The sequence below is a fragment of the Chaetura pelagica genome, unplaced genomic scaffold, assembly GCF_000747805.2.
Source record: "Chaetura pelagica isolate M959 unplaced genomic scaffold, ChaPel_1.0 scaffold531, whole genome shotgun sequence".
In the NCBI taxonomy this organism is placed as follows: Eukaryota; Metazoa; Chordata; class Aves; order Apodiformes; family Apodidae; genus Chaetura; species Chaetura pelagica.
In genome coordinates, this window is record NW_009952362.1 from 4,364,978 (window position 1) to 4,378,913 (window position 13,936).

At 48.2% G+C, this 13,936-nt stretch overlaps 1 protein-coding gene across 1 annotated transcript in view; it reads right to left on the bottom strand.

Moving 5' to 3' along the window:
• Window positions 1-13,936, bottom strand: part of AFAP1L2 (actin filament associated protein 1-like 2) — a 68,358-nt gene that overhangs the window by 8,391 nt on the left and 46,031 nt on the right. The window contains exons 4-9 of the mRNA XM_010007942.1: window positions 12,828-12,919; window positions 10,085-10,087; window positions 7,979-8,069; window positions 1,531-1,736; window positions 777-956; window positions 128-217 (exon numbers count right to left, since the gene is read on the bottom strand). Coding sequence (XP_010006244.1) covers window positions 128-217; window positions 777-956; window positions 1,531-1,736; window positions 7,979-8,069; window positions 10,085-10,087; window positions 12,828-12,919 — 662 coding nt within the window. The remainder of the gene's footprint in view (window positions 1-127; window positions 218-776; window positions 957-1,530; window positions 1,737-7,978; window positions 8,070-10,084; window positions 10,088-12,827; window positions 12,920-13,936) is intronic.

Genomic DNA, 13,936 nt, shown 5'->3' on the forward strand with positions numbered 1-13,936 from the left:
TCAGCAGGACGGGTCTGGTTATGCTCATATCTCTTCTCAGGTAAAATTACTGCATCTACAACTACTACTTATTAAGGGATCAGGGTGGAAAGGCCTAAGTTCTAGTTCTCTTAATAGATAGGTGTACCTTTGGGTAGCTGAGACGCTGTGAATCTGGGATGTACTGGTTGCCTTCAGTGCCTCCTTCACACAGTAGACCGCTGGTCTCCTGGATTACCTGTGCAGAAGGGGAAGCCATCAGCCATGAGAGAGCTGCAGTAATGGGATCAGTACTTCTCCTCCCACCCAGGACAGGCAAAACCACAGCAGCCTGGGAGACCCATGGTTTATGCTTCCTGCAACCCTGGGGACTCCCCTGGTGTTGCAGAAGGCAGCCAGCAGAAACTGCTGGATCAGAGTCAACAGGGGACCGGCACCTTGCAGCTCTGCTGCTGCCCAAACTTCAGGAAGGCTCCTTCTTCTGCTGCCATCTCAGGGAAAGGACCACATCTCCCCTCATCTTCAGCCACTTCATGTTGGGCACCCACCCCAGCACCCCAGACATCCCTTGTGCCGCAGCAGCAGGGGTAGGAGGTCCCTCCATGGCCTCACATGTGCAGAAAGCAGCAGGGAGCAGCTGTCCCAGGACATGCAAATGAAATGATGTGTTTGTATATGGGCTTGCAGTGAGGAAGGGAGCCAGGGCACACAAAGATGGGACAAGATATGGTCTCCCAGCAAAGCCAGGGCAGAAGCATGGGAGCAGCAGCCAAGCAAGTCCTGAAGGGGCCACTGACCCTGAGCCACTGCTCTGCCTGGTCTTTACTCTGCAGCCCCAGCACGATGACATCGGCATTCATAGGGATGATCTTCAGCTTGTGCTCCTTCTTCTTCACTTGCTTTTCCTTGTGAATCACAGTGCAGCCCAGCAAATTCACATCGAGCTGAGGGCTGTGGTCTTTGGAGCTCTTGTAGCACTGGGGAAGGAAGTTGAGAAAGCAGGTAAGAGGCTGAGGAGGAGCCTTCCACCTCGCTTGCTGCTGTGAACTCAACCCTAGAAGTGGCCCAGTGTAACCACATACATTATGTGTACTGAACACAAGAAGGTCCCACAGGTCCTAAAAGGCTGCAATGTCCACACCAACTACACACAGGATATCTCCTTATCTATAGAGATACACCACATACATCTATGTACATGCATACATAGTCTGAAATATCTCTCACAGACACTGCTAGAGCATCAAGAATGTGGTTAGCTAGTGGGATAAGCATCCTCTCTGCTTACCAAACACCATCTCCAGAAATTTGGGGAGTTTGGGATTTTGGCCACAGATGTGTCCTCTTGTCCCCTGCAACAGACCCATGCCCATGTCCCTTCTGAAAATGGAATGAGATCCCCAAATCCCTGGAACATGGTTTTTGAAGCATTGCTTCAAGAGGTACTTTTTTTTTTTTTTTTTTGCCAGCTAGTAATGAACCCTGAAGCACCACTTCTCTCCCTAGCTCATGAAAACAGGTTCTTTTACACAGAGTGTAGGATCTACCCACCAGCAACCTGGAGTCCTTGATAACACACAGCTGTTTTGCCCACTGTCCCAGCCACTTCTTTCTCCACAGGAATGCACAGATGCGGGCGTCCTTCATCAGCTCAATGGTGGCCTCTGTGGATGGCCACTGATGGGTTGCTGACTTGCCTTTGCTGCTTTCTTCTTCATCATAAGATTCATAGGAGCTACTAATGGCTTCACCATCTTCTATAACAAAAACAAAGCTCTATCATTACATACATTTCTAGGACATCTCTGAGCCCAGTGCTTGCCTCAGCCATGCTCACACATGCAAAAGTCTCCAGCTTTGGGGTGTGTCTTTTGAGGCTACAGGAGGATAACCAATAGGAAAATAACCCTCAGAGATACTTTTTTCTTTCTAGCTCAATATTAATCTCTTTGCAATGTTTTGTGCCTAATAGTCTCAGTTAGCAAACGCTCAAAAGACACTTCTCAATTGACCACAAATTTGAGAACATTCCCTTACATATTTTCTGATGTTTGCCTCTTTCCTTCCCTCCCCCAGAGATGGTTTTTCTTCTTTCCACTTCAAGCCAAACACTCACAATTTTTAAGGCAACAGAAAGCTACAATCAGCCCTTGTCCTCTGAATGTCAGAAGCAAAAATGGTATTTGTGAGGCCATGCAGCAAGCAATGATCTATTGTATTTGAGATGTTATTCCACTTTCCCTCTCCGGGCTAACAGGTCTCTCTCTACTCAGCATCTAAGGGACAACAAGGGGCTTTGAAGTAATACACTGTTCCAGCAGCAAAAATGAGTCATAAATGCCAGCTGCAAATAACAGTAGTAACATGTTTAATGTTATTTCTTCAATGGATTGCTACTTCATTGAGATGAGTTGGGATTTTTAATACCCAGCTCTGATTTACCATAGCTTATTGGACTTTTCAGCTGATAGGAACAGCTGGTCATTGGTACCAGATATATCAGAAACAATGAAAAAGTTCCCACTGACTGCAGGGAAATTTGGAATGCTCTGCTGGCCTTTACAGCATGTAAGAGCATGGCTCTTACTCACAAGGTAAGCTCACAGAGCAATTTGGTAAGATTTGGGCAGCACTTGTGTAGGGTTGTGCATACTTGTCCTACTAAACAGCATCTCACTAGATGATTTGTCACACCAAAATTTCCTCTGATTTTGATTCTCATAAAAATCTTAATATCCACATGAAAGTAACAGTATGGGATTGGTGCCAAATAAAAAGAGGAAAAGCAGCCATAAAAAGGGGGGGGGGCGGGGAGGAAGCATTAGGAGCTCCACTGAAAAACATTTCTTAGGTTGGGTTTATTTGTTCTTAAAATAAAAGGAACTGAGATGCATTAACAAAGCTACAGTCTTACTCCCAGTCTCCTGGGGTGAAATCTCATTCTATAACATCCCTCAAGTGATCAAAGCTGCACCAGTTAAACTTACTTGAAAGCAAATACCCCCTTTCAAAATCTCTGAATGGTGCTAACAAGACACTACTGGCTCACCATCCTCATACCCTCAATGTACCAGAGAGCCAATCTCTTATGGGAAATCATGGCCCTGCAATGCATTCTTGAAAGTAACAGTATGGGATTGGTGCCAAATAAAAAGAGGAAAAGCAGCCATAAAAAGGGGGGGGGGGCGGGGAGGAAGCATTAGGAGCTCCACTGAAAAACATTTCTTAGGTTGGGTTTATTTGTTCTTAAAATAAAAGGAACTGAGATGCATTAACAAAGCTACAGTCTTACTCCCAGTCTCCTGGGGTGAAATCTCATTCTATAACATCCCTCAAGTGATCAAAGCTGCACCAGTTAAACTTACTTGAAAGCAAATACCCCCTTTCAAAATCTCTGAATGGTGCTAACAAGACACTACTGGCTCACCATCCTCATACCCTCAATGTACCAGAGAGCCAATCTCTTATGGGAAATCATGGCCCTGCAATGCATTCTTGATATGCAGACCTTGTCTACAGGCCAGAAATTCAGATGGAACAAAAACGATGAGGTTCCTTGTCCCTACAAATACCAAGAAGCTGAACCTGTGCACTGCTAGGAACGCTCCCTTACTCAGCAGCAAGGATGCCTAAGGGAACTTAGTCTTCTAGATCTCCTTCCTTATCAACATCATTAACTGTCATTAACTGCCTCTCTTGTCCCTTTTGGGTGACTCTGGTGCCCCTCACATAGGCATTAGGCCTCAGGCTGCCATCTTTCTCCAGAGTGAATACCACATTTCTTCTATGCTCTCAGCAGACACCCTGGCTGCTCTTTTGTACATCAACTGCTGCAACCAAAAGCACCTAATGAGATGAGGTCTTCTCTACCTGAAGAGATGCAGCCATTGCTGGCCTGGTGACACTGTTAGGACCTCATGAGGAAAAGACATTTTCCAGGCTGTGTAGCTGGCAAACTGGGACAAACCTTGCTTGGGTGACTTGAGACATCGCTACTTGGACTCACTTGATCCCAAGTCACACAGCTCAGACACTTCAGTACAAGGTCTCCATTTCCACCTACTGGCAGTTTCAGCTAAGAACACAATTTTATCTTTTATTGAGGAGATGTCTATGGCAGCCAAGCTCTGGAATGTCCTTATCTAGATTCACCTCTGCTTTGCTGTTTGTCTACCCATGATGTCCCAGGGAGATAAATCAATACCATGACATAGGAAGCTCCAACCACCTCATATGCTAGAGCTTCCTCTGCCCAAGCACAGCACCTTCAACATGTCAATACAACCAGTGTTACCACATACTAGCTCCACATTAGTGGCCAGAACCAGCATAATAAATGCTAGGGAAGCTCTCTTCATTGTCATCTTGAGCACCAGGAAAGGCACAAAAAATTGCATATATCCAACATGGGCAGAGAGAGGGGAGAGATGGTTACACCCCATGCATGCCAGGGAGAGCACGTGATCATCTTTGCTACCACTGAGGGTTTGGTGTGGTTTTTTTTTTAAAAAGAAAAGGCACTTCAGTTTGGAAAACGTCATACCCAGCGTTATTGTGGCATAAATAACGCCCTCAGTAACCTGCAACCCTGGCCTTGGTCCAGCCGCAGCAAGCCTACCAAACAGACCTGCACAGTCAAAAGCAAAGAGAAAGGGAGACAAAGAGAGAAAGCCACAGATAAGCAAATGCAGAGAGCAAGGGCACCAGTCCAGCTCAGCCCTGCGCTCCTCCCCTGCTCCGTCCCTGTGACGGTGGGAGAGCACACAGCACCTCAGACTTCAAACAAGGGCAAAATTTTGAACCCACCCTCTCCAACAAGGCAATTCCCTTTTAAAACAGAATCGTCACCATCATAATTAAAATTCAGCCCAGGCAGATGAGCTATTCCAGCCAGAATAATTATTGCTCGGTTGGCAGTCACGTTGCCCCTCGCGTTTTCACTCTGTCTTATCGCACCCTTCAATTATGCAAACACAGATGAGGATGAGGACAATAACAGCTTAACACATTTTAGCCCAGGAGGAAAGAGAAGCAGCATTATTTTCTGGAGCTGTAAAATGAGAGGCAGAGGCATCCCCAGCAAAGGGGCAGGAATCTTGGTGATGAAAAAGGGACCCTGAAACCCAGCACCCTCACCCACCCGCTTAATTTTAATTATTTCACCCCTGGTTTGTTACAGTGATTTGCAGTCCCACATCTGACACTGCACAAATCTCTATCTCCTCTGTCCATCTGGAAGCTCATTTTGATGTCCTTTCTTGGCAGCATACCCACTAATTTTAGTCATGTTCCTATTTTTGATTTCACTACGCCCATTTGTTTGGAGATGCACAGGTTCTTCCAAGGTTCTACTGGAAACACCACCACCACCTCCCTGGACCATTGGCCTCTTCCCTACCCAGCCTGTGTGGAGAGAGGGGTGAGCACAGAGGTTTTTTGAGGTTAGTGGGGTCAGGCTTTAACATTTTTGTCCAGGGCAAACCCATGCATGTCCAAAACATCCTTTAGTGACACCAGTTGTGCCAAGGTCTCAAGGCAGTTGCTAGCAATGACCATCACTCCTCATAGGACAGGTACAGGGTACTATTGTCACCTGGAAAAAGGGAAAGAGGGATGGGGATCCCAGTTTTGTACTTGTTGAACTAATGGGCATGACTGAAACCTGCAGCTTTGCTCCTTGTGCCATGGGATTTGAAGCCAAGTCTCCTGAGGTAAACCAGGGCAACAGCAGCTTCCTGGCATCGCTACCTGACCCACCCTCTGCATGGTGTGCCACACTTTACCCTCTCCTGAGTTCCCCACACCATCCTCTTGCCATAAACTTGCTGCTTCACACCCCTCCCTGCTCCTTCTTCCCACTAACCCCAAGCAATCTCCTCAAACATGAGATTACTGGAAAGCACAGAGATTCTTGGGAACACAACACTGCTTTCCTTCTCACACCATCCACCTTAAAAACCACAGGCATTATAGCATATCAGGTTGTTTGTGCAGAAGGGACCTGCTGGGGCTTGCAGAGGGGACAGGCAATTGAGCAGTCACAGGAGACAAAGGCCTCAGTGGGGAAGGACTGCCTGGACTTGCATGTCCCATCTCTGCTGGCTCCAGGGGCTCCCACCTCCACTTACAGCTGAGATGTTGCTCAGTAGAACGCCGACCCCGCTGGTCAAGCAGCTACTGACAGCAGCCACAGCCTGCCTCTATCTGCCAGTGCTCCCATCATATGGGTTTTTTCTCTCTTTTTTTTCAACCATGCCTGCAGGGCTCTGATGTCTCACTTCTTCAGGCACTTAACTGGCCTAGATTTCAGCCCATGGTGGGTGCATTTGCATCTATGAGCAGCAGGTTACCAAGGAAAAGCTGAGGTTTAAGCTGGGTGTGTGCTTATCGCTCCTGCCAGCCAAGGCTCTCAATGCAATGTGAGTTTATGGAGCTGCCTGGATAGTGTAACCTGATTTTCCCAGCACACAGATCCATGGCTGTACGCCAACTAATCCGGTGAATGTCTTTACATGCCACGGCTCTTAGAGTGTTATTCTCTTTCCCAATGTGCAGCAGGGAATAAAAGCCCATTTGTCTCACAGTGCAGGCAGCTGGAAACCCCTATGGGGATGAGGCTGCCCCAGCTGAAGGAGGGATCACCCACACATCACAGCCCTGCCCTCAGCCAAACAACCCAAAGCTTTTTGGCAAAACTGAGCTGGCACCCAATGACACATGGCAGAGATGAAGAGACCTCCTCTTCACACCAAACCAGAAGTTTCATCCCAGCTGTGATAAGCCTGCACCTTTTCCCACCTGAGCTGGGCACACGGTAATGCAGTTGCTGCCAAAACAGGATGGGAAACAAAGATCTTTCTACATCTCCCTTTTTTGTTTAGCACTTTAACTCCTAAGCCACCATGAAAACAGCTAACCACACTGAGCTACAAGCTGCCCAGGAGCACAAGGTGCACACACACAATGAGAGCTGTGCAGGTACAACATCCCCCAGCCCCCACAGGCAGTGGCAATGCTGGTGCTTCCCTGCCAGGGATCCTGAAAGCTCAATGGTGCACACTGGGGCTGGGGAGGACTCAGCTTGCTTCATGAACAGCTCAGATTCAACAGCCAAGGGTTTAGATCCAAATGTTTTATGCTTAACTCTCACTTCTCTGCTTGCCTTGACTCTCACCCTCAGCTCTGCCCCACTCTGCTGCAGCTGAGGCTGATGAGCAGAGATCTGTCTCTGCAGCACAGCGATACAATCTCTCATTTGGGCTGCAATGGATTGCAAAGTGATGACAAGACCAGCTCTGCTGTTAGGTCAGGGGGAGGTCATCTCTCATGAAGGGTGTTCACTGGAAGAAGGATGCACAAATACATCTTAAAAAGTGAGCATCTGGGAGCAGCAGGCTCCTCCAAAAGAGGTGGGGAGGACAGAGGTGACACGAATTGGTGACACTACTGGCAACATTGCTGGGAGGTTCCCACCCAAGCAGTGAACCAGTGTGTGCAGAGGGAACCAGCACACTGTTCCCTCACATGAAGTGTGGCTTTTTAATCAGGTTTACAGATGGTTAAACTGCCACAAGAGACAAAGCTGAATAAATAGCCAATTATAAAAGCGGTTATCACAGTTAACAGACCTAGAGTCAGGGATTTTGAGCCCCAAAGGGACAATCAGGGCACTAGGACATGAATGCAAGCCACCACAGCTTCACTACTGCTCAATAGAAACCTGCATTTGACTACAGCCTATCTGCCAGAAAACCATCAACACAAAGAGAACTCACAATGGTTTTACAGCAATATATTAACCCAGGCATAGTACTTATTTCTACAGGAAAGCTAAAAATTTGAGTAATTCAGTAGGCTTTTCTTTCCAACTAGCATTAGATCTGTAACAACAAGAGTGACTAGCATCAGAAAACAAATTTGTCACATGAAACATCCACACTTTTGTTTACTCATTTCCATAAACCTCGTGAAGCCCCCCAGAGACTTAGCTGTGATATACCATTTACAGAGACATCATATGGCTCAGCCTCTTCATAATATCCCTCTGGAGATTCGATCTTGGGGACTGGAGGTTGTTTTATTTCAGGAATCTGCAGAATAAATACATAAAAGAAACATGATTTAATTTAAAAACAGATACTTTAAAACAATGGGGTATCATATGTTTTAGCACTAAAGTGTGTCCTAATGGATGAGATCTTTTAGATGTCTACACTGGGATACTAATGTAAACTGGTTGAGATGACAGGGAAGAAAGACACTGCTGAGCTCAGATGTCTCAAGTTCTTTGAAATGATGGTGTAATTGCATCATAAATATTATTTTCTTTAATCTTGCTGAAAGCTCTGGAAAGATCAAATCAGGTTTCCTCAAAAGCAGTGATTGCAACCCATTGGCCTTACTGTGAACTGGGACTTCTGCCTGCTACACCGACCCTCCCCAAGCTGCTCACTGTAACTGGGGACAATCCCCTGTGCTACTGATTATCTTGATAGGGAACCAGAAGGACAGATATTTGGTGTAATCCTGGCTTTACACAGAACAGCCTGAGAGGTCACTGGTCATGTCTCCAAGTCTCTGACAGCTAAAAATCTGCTTTAGGAACTATATCAGGAATCTTTAATTGTGCTCTGAGCAAAAAATGAAGGAAATAGATACACAACATTGATGGAAAAAAAGCCTTTGAAAAGAGTCCAAGTGTTGGAAAATCCCTGTGGTGCCTGCCAAACCCCTCCCTAAACACAAGCAAGGGCTGGTAGGAAAAACAGTGCCTTGATCCTTTAGAAATACCAACACATGAGGGAAAACAAAAAAAAAGGGAACCTAAGAAGCAACCTTTTTACTTTTCAAGTAATTCACATGGCTGCTGAGCATGAGACAGCAGAGCAGGATAAGCACACAGCTTATGCTCTTCCTAAAATAGTGGCATCCCATCTCCCATCATGACCCGACAGTAGCGTCCCCTCTCCTCGCCCAGGTCAAACCACTCCCAGTCATCTGACAATGGTATGCTCTGGCTCACATGGCTTCAGCAGGCTTCTGAGACATGTGCAAATCCTAGGCAGGATGGTCAGTGTGTGCAAGGATGAAGCCTCACTCCTCCCAGGAGGACAGGCAGTAGAGCAGGTCTCTCTCTGCAGACAGCAGTGTTGCAGGTCATGGATCATGCGTGGTCCTTCGTGCCAGCCCACATGATTGCTCCTGGCTGCCTGGAGAAGAGGGGCCAGCTGGGCACCAGCACTGCAGAGCAGCCTTAAGGCAGCATCAGTCCCTTTGCAGGTCATGCCAGCATCATCAAATGTGGCTCCATGCTGCCCTAGATATTTTCACCAATGGGTACTGCTGCCCAGAAATAACAAGGAAGCTTTGAAGGAAAAGACATTCTGGTCAGCAACTGCCCACAAGTGGGGATGCCACTGAGCCTGTGGGAGCTAGGTACCCTGACCACACTGACCAAAAGCACGTGACTCTGCTCCCACATGGGCCAGCTGCACATGGCTCTGCCAACCTTGCAAGCATCTTACGTGTCCTGGATGAAAACTCCTTCCTACCTGGGTCTGCCAGGTGCTTGCTTTCCAGAGCCATGTAGGACACACTGCTGGAAAACACTTGCCTCCAAACACTTAAGGTTTTAGGAACTTGTCTTTATGTGTTGAATTAAAGAAATAAAAATGAACTCAGCCACTCCAAAGCTTTACTCACTCCCTTCCCTGGCCAGGGAATGGGTCTGCAATTGCCACCTGTGGTGACCTCCTTTGCGTAACCAGCTCACATTGTGCTATGACCATAAACAAATTGCCTACACAAAGAAAGGCTGTGGGTTTATTTGACACTGTCTCACAAATGTCAGGGAAGGAGGTGAGGGGGGGAAAGAGGCTGCCCTGTTTTGTTTCCTACAGACAATGGAAGCCAACAGGGACTAGGTGGGACTGCAACTCAGCTGCCGCAGAACCTTTTTTGTTCCTCTTCTCTTTTCCCTGAAGGCACGGAGGTGCTTTGTCCCTAGCCCAGGTCAAAGAGCATGTGCTGTGTTATCTAACCCAGCCTGGTCCTCACAGAACATTTGCCTGTTGCCTTACAGCACAATGGAGCATGCAAATGAAACCATCTTGGGCACCCTTGTCTGCACCACATGACTTTCTCAGTGGATGGCTGTGGAAAGTGATGAAAGGTCACAGCCCACGGGACTCATTGTTTAAAGGTTGCTTTGGGACAAATCCAAAGACATTAGTGTGATCCAGCTGGGCTAGCCCTGTTGGGTTGCCCGTTGACTGCTGGTGAATACCAGGGACAATCTGCTGTGCAGAGCTTCATCATCAGTTTTCTCCTGTGCCTCTAAAGGCAAGGGTAGAGCAAGACCACAGGGTGCCTTGACACCTCCAAAACACAGAAAACTCCATGGAGCTAAAATAGATATATTCTGAGGTCCTCTCTAAACGTCCCTCATTCTGTGTAAGGGGTTCCTCTCTCTCCTCCATCTCTCAGGTGGTCACGGATCCTGTCTGCACCAGAAGCAGCACACATGGACAGGGAAGATTCATTTCCCCCACAGCAGCCTTTCCACACACTGGGACCACAGTACAGCTCTCCCCAGACCTGCTCCTTGAAGTATGCTCAGATATCTTTGTTGCCAACAACCCACTGGCACTCAGATGCTCACAGTGAGGAGGCACTTAACTGCTTTATCCAAAGGTTAGCTCCAGAGGTAAGCAGGTGGGAGAAGGTGGGTCCCAGCAGAAGCCTGGGAGAAGATGGATATTAGCTGAGAAAGGTACCTAAACCATCCAAGACTGTTATTTTTCTAATTCCCTTATTTAATCTCCTGATTGCCCACTCAGAAATCTGGGCTCTACCAAGCACAAGCAGAGATGCCCTGGGGACACCCAGCTGCTTCTTGGATGTGGTGTTGGTGGATATGGTTTAGGGGAGAACTTTCTAGAGTAGGGATGATGGTTGGACTCAGTGATCCTAAGGGTCTTTTCCAACCTGAATAGTTCTATGATTCTATGATTCTTCCCTGGTTATGACTTCATTCCACTGCACCACTATCCTCCTGCCTGCCTCCCTGCCATGGCCGCCACCCCCTCTGGCTCTGAGAAACCCAAAGCCAAACAGTGATTCCTGCTCTGGTTGCTGCTCCCAGGCAACTATCCCAGGCTGGTTGTGTGGGCAAAGCACCCCTGGCGCTGGAGCAGCTCTCGGCAGGCTGCATCCGAGGGCTTGCTGTCCACATCCCATCCCCTTGTTTTCCCAGCTCCTCCAGCTGGGCCACACAGCAGAAGTCCTTAAGCCTCACCCTCGTGTCATCCTTCCTGGGAAAGGAGCAGATCCTCCTCTATGGTTAATGGATGTATCACCCCATCCTCCTCCATGCCTCCCCCTCCACGGGGGAGAACTTTCTAGAGTAGGGATGATGGTTGGACTCAGTGATCCTAAGGGTCTTTTCCAACCTGAATAGTTCTATGATTCTATGATTCTTCCCTGGTTATGACTTCATTCCACTGCACCACTATCCTCCTGCCTGCCTCCCTGCCATGGCCGCCACCCCCTCTGGCTCTGAGAAACCCAAAGCCAAACAGTGATTCCTGCTCTGGTTGCTGCTCCCAGGCAACTATCCCAGGCTGGTTGTGTGGGCAAAGCACCCCTGGGGCTGGAGCAGCTCTCGGCAGGCTGCATCCGAGGGCTTGCTGTCCACATCCCATCCCCTTGTTTTCCCAGCTCCTCCAGCTGGGCCACACAGCAGAAGTCCTTAAGCCTCACCCTCGTGTCATCCTTCCTGGGAAAGGAGCAGATCCTCCTCTATGGTTAATGGATGTATCACCCCATCCTCCTCCATGCCTCCCCCTCCACGCTCCCTGCTCTCCTTTCCTCTCACATCCTGAAATCCAAGTACAGCAATTCCCACATTGGATCAACTACCAAACAGAAACATCCGGGGTCTTGAGGATGACCTGTGTCTCTTGAGGACACACAGGCTGGCTTACTGGCATGGAGACAAAATCCCACTGACAGCTGGTGGTGTTGAACTGGACCCTGGCTGGATTTATAACTGGACCCTGAGCAGATTTATAGCTGCCCTGAGAAACACTGACTGTGCTGTTGACTCCTCCTTGCAGACCTGTGGGCTGTACAACCAGCATAATGCCCAGAACCTTCACCCAGTGCACAGACAACACCAGGTGCTTCAGCTGGAAGCAAACCTGGTTTTCTCTGCTCATGGTCAAATCATGCAGGGCTCTGCCAGTGAGGGAGATTGTGGCACTGCCCAGGGATCATCCCACCACCTGGCAGGTGAAGGATTTCTGGCTTTTCAAAGTACATGCCAGCAAGCTTTACAGCTTGGAGATTTCCAAAGCAACAGCTGAGAGGCAAGCTCACCTTTGGTTCTTTGGAAAACCTCAATTCCCTTCATTCTTTGAGCCTGCACTGCCATGCATGGGGGCGTGTTTCCCTGGCAAGGAACACCACCTCTTTTGCAGAATGCTCCTGTGCACACCCAGGAAGCCCACGGCTCCCACAGCTGCCTGTTCTCCCTGTGCACAAGCTTTGGGAACCACAGGGGTTTCTGGATGCCTAGCCATTCCAGAGCATGGCCACCCTGCCTGGGCACACTGACCTGCAGCCTTTGTAAAGACCAAACAGAAATCTGTACAAGAGGGAGCCCCTAGTTACATATTTTTCATTTGATTTGTATTTTTTTTAAATTAAGCTCTCCAGAACCACTTGCCTCACTGAAATACCTGGGCAGAGCTCCCTGTCTCCCTGTGCCATGAAGCAGGTAACAGAAGTGAAGCCTGCCAGGGTTCAGATCCCCAGGCACTGAAAAGCAAAGGATTTGCCAAACATACCTTTGGAGGGGGGAGCTCTGGCAGGCTCTTCTGAGGAGGTGACGAGTGCAGTCCTGAGTCTCCATTGGTGAGGGAGCTTCTCCGATCCAGCCCTGCAAGCCAGAAACACAACTCTACTGATGGTGTGTGGTGTGTCCCAGCAGAGCACTCACCACCTGGGGATGTGCAGAACAACAAGGTGCTATTTCAGTAGCAAACAGAGCAACAATTAAAGGCAGCACGTGCAGGGCCACTGTGTCATTTCAGGCCATACCCAGGAATGTGCCACTTGGAGACCCAATAGAAGAACTGGCCTCTGGTTTTTGGGCATGTTTTTCCTTCTGGAGGGAAAACTGTGAAGCTCAGACCCACTGCTGAGACTTTGAAATCCACAGCATTTTAGTTTTTGCTAGCTCTACTCCTTGCTGCTGTGAGCAGGCAGATCAGTGGCTGACCTCACCTTTGCTGCCTTTCCAGAAAACTGAAGCTAATTCCACTCTGCTCCCAGAGCAAACTGCAAAGGTTGCTGCCTAGCTGGGCTGCAAATGGCTTGTCAAAGCCAGACAAGAACAGTATTTGTCTTGCTTTTTCAGGAAGAGTTGCTCTTGAAGCAGCCCAGGCCAAACATGTGAAAGGGCATATGGCAGCAGGACTGCTCCAGGCAATCTGCATCTGCCTCTGGAAAGTCAGATTTTCCAAGCAGCTGAATGCAGAGTGATTCAGTGGCTGAAGGGTATGTCAAAGGCTCAGAAAACTTGTCTTCAGTCCCTCTTCCTCCACAACAGAATTCCTGGGTGGCCTCAAACTTGTGCCCAAATCCCACGACCTCCAATACAGCAGAATGCAGCAATGCTTAGGAACAAGTGGGAGAAAGACAATAAATGGCTGAAAAATTAAGGCCTTTGAAGACATTATCCTGTGCAGAGGCAACATTCCCTTTGACAGAGTGTTCTTGCCATTACTTCAGGAGACACGTGGCTAAGGTATTCAGATACTTCAAGTCCAGCAAATTAAAAGTGAACTGGGTTCAAAATCTGCAGCAAGTTGATGCTCTAACTCCCTTTGCCACCTGCTGATGTTCCAGCCACACAGAAGCCACCAAGGCAGCGCACAGTGCCCAGCAGTGGTTA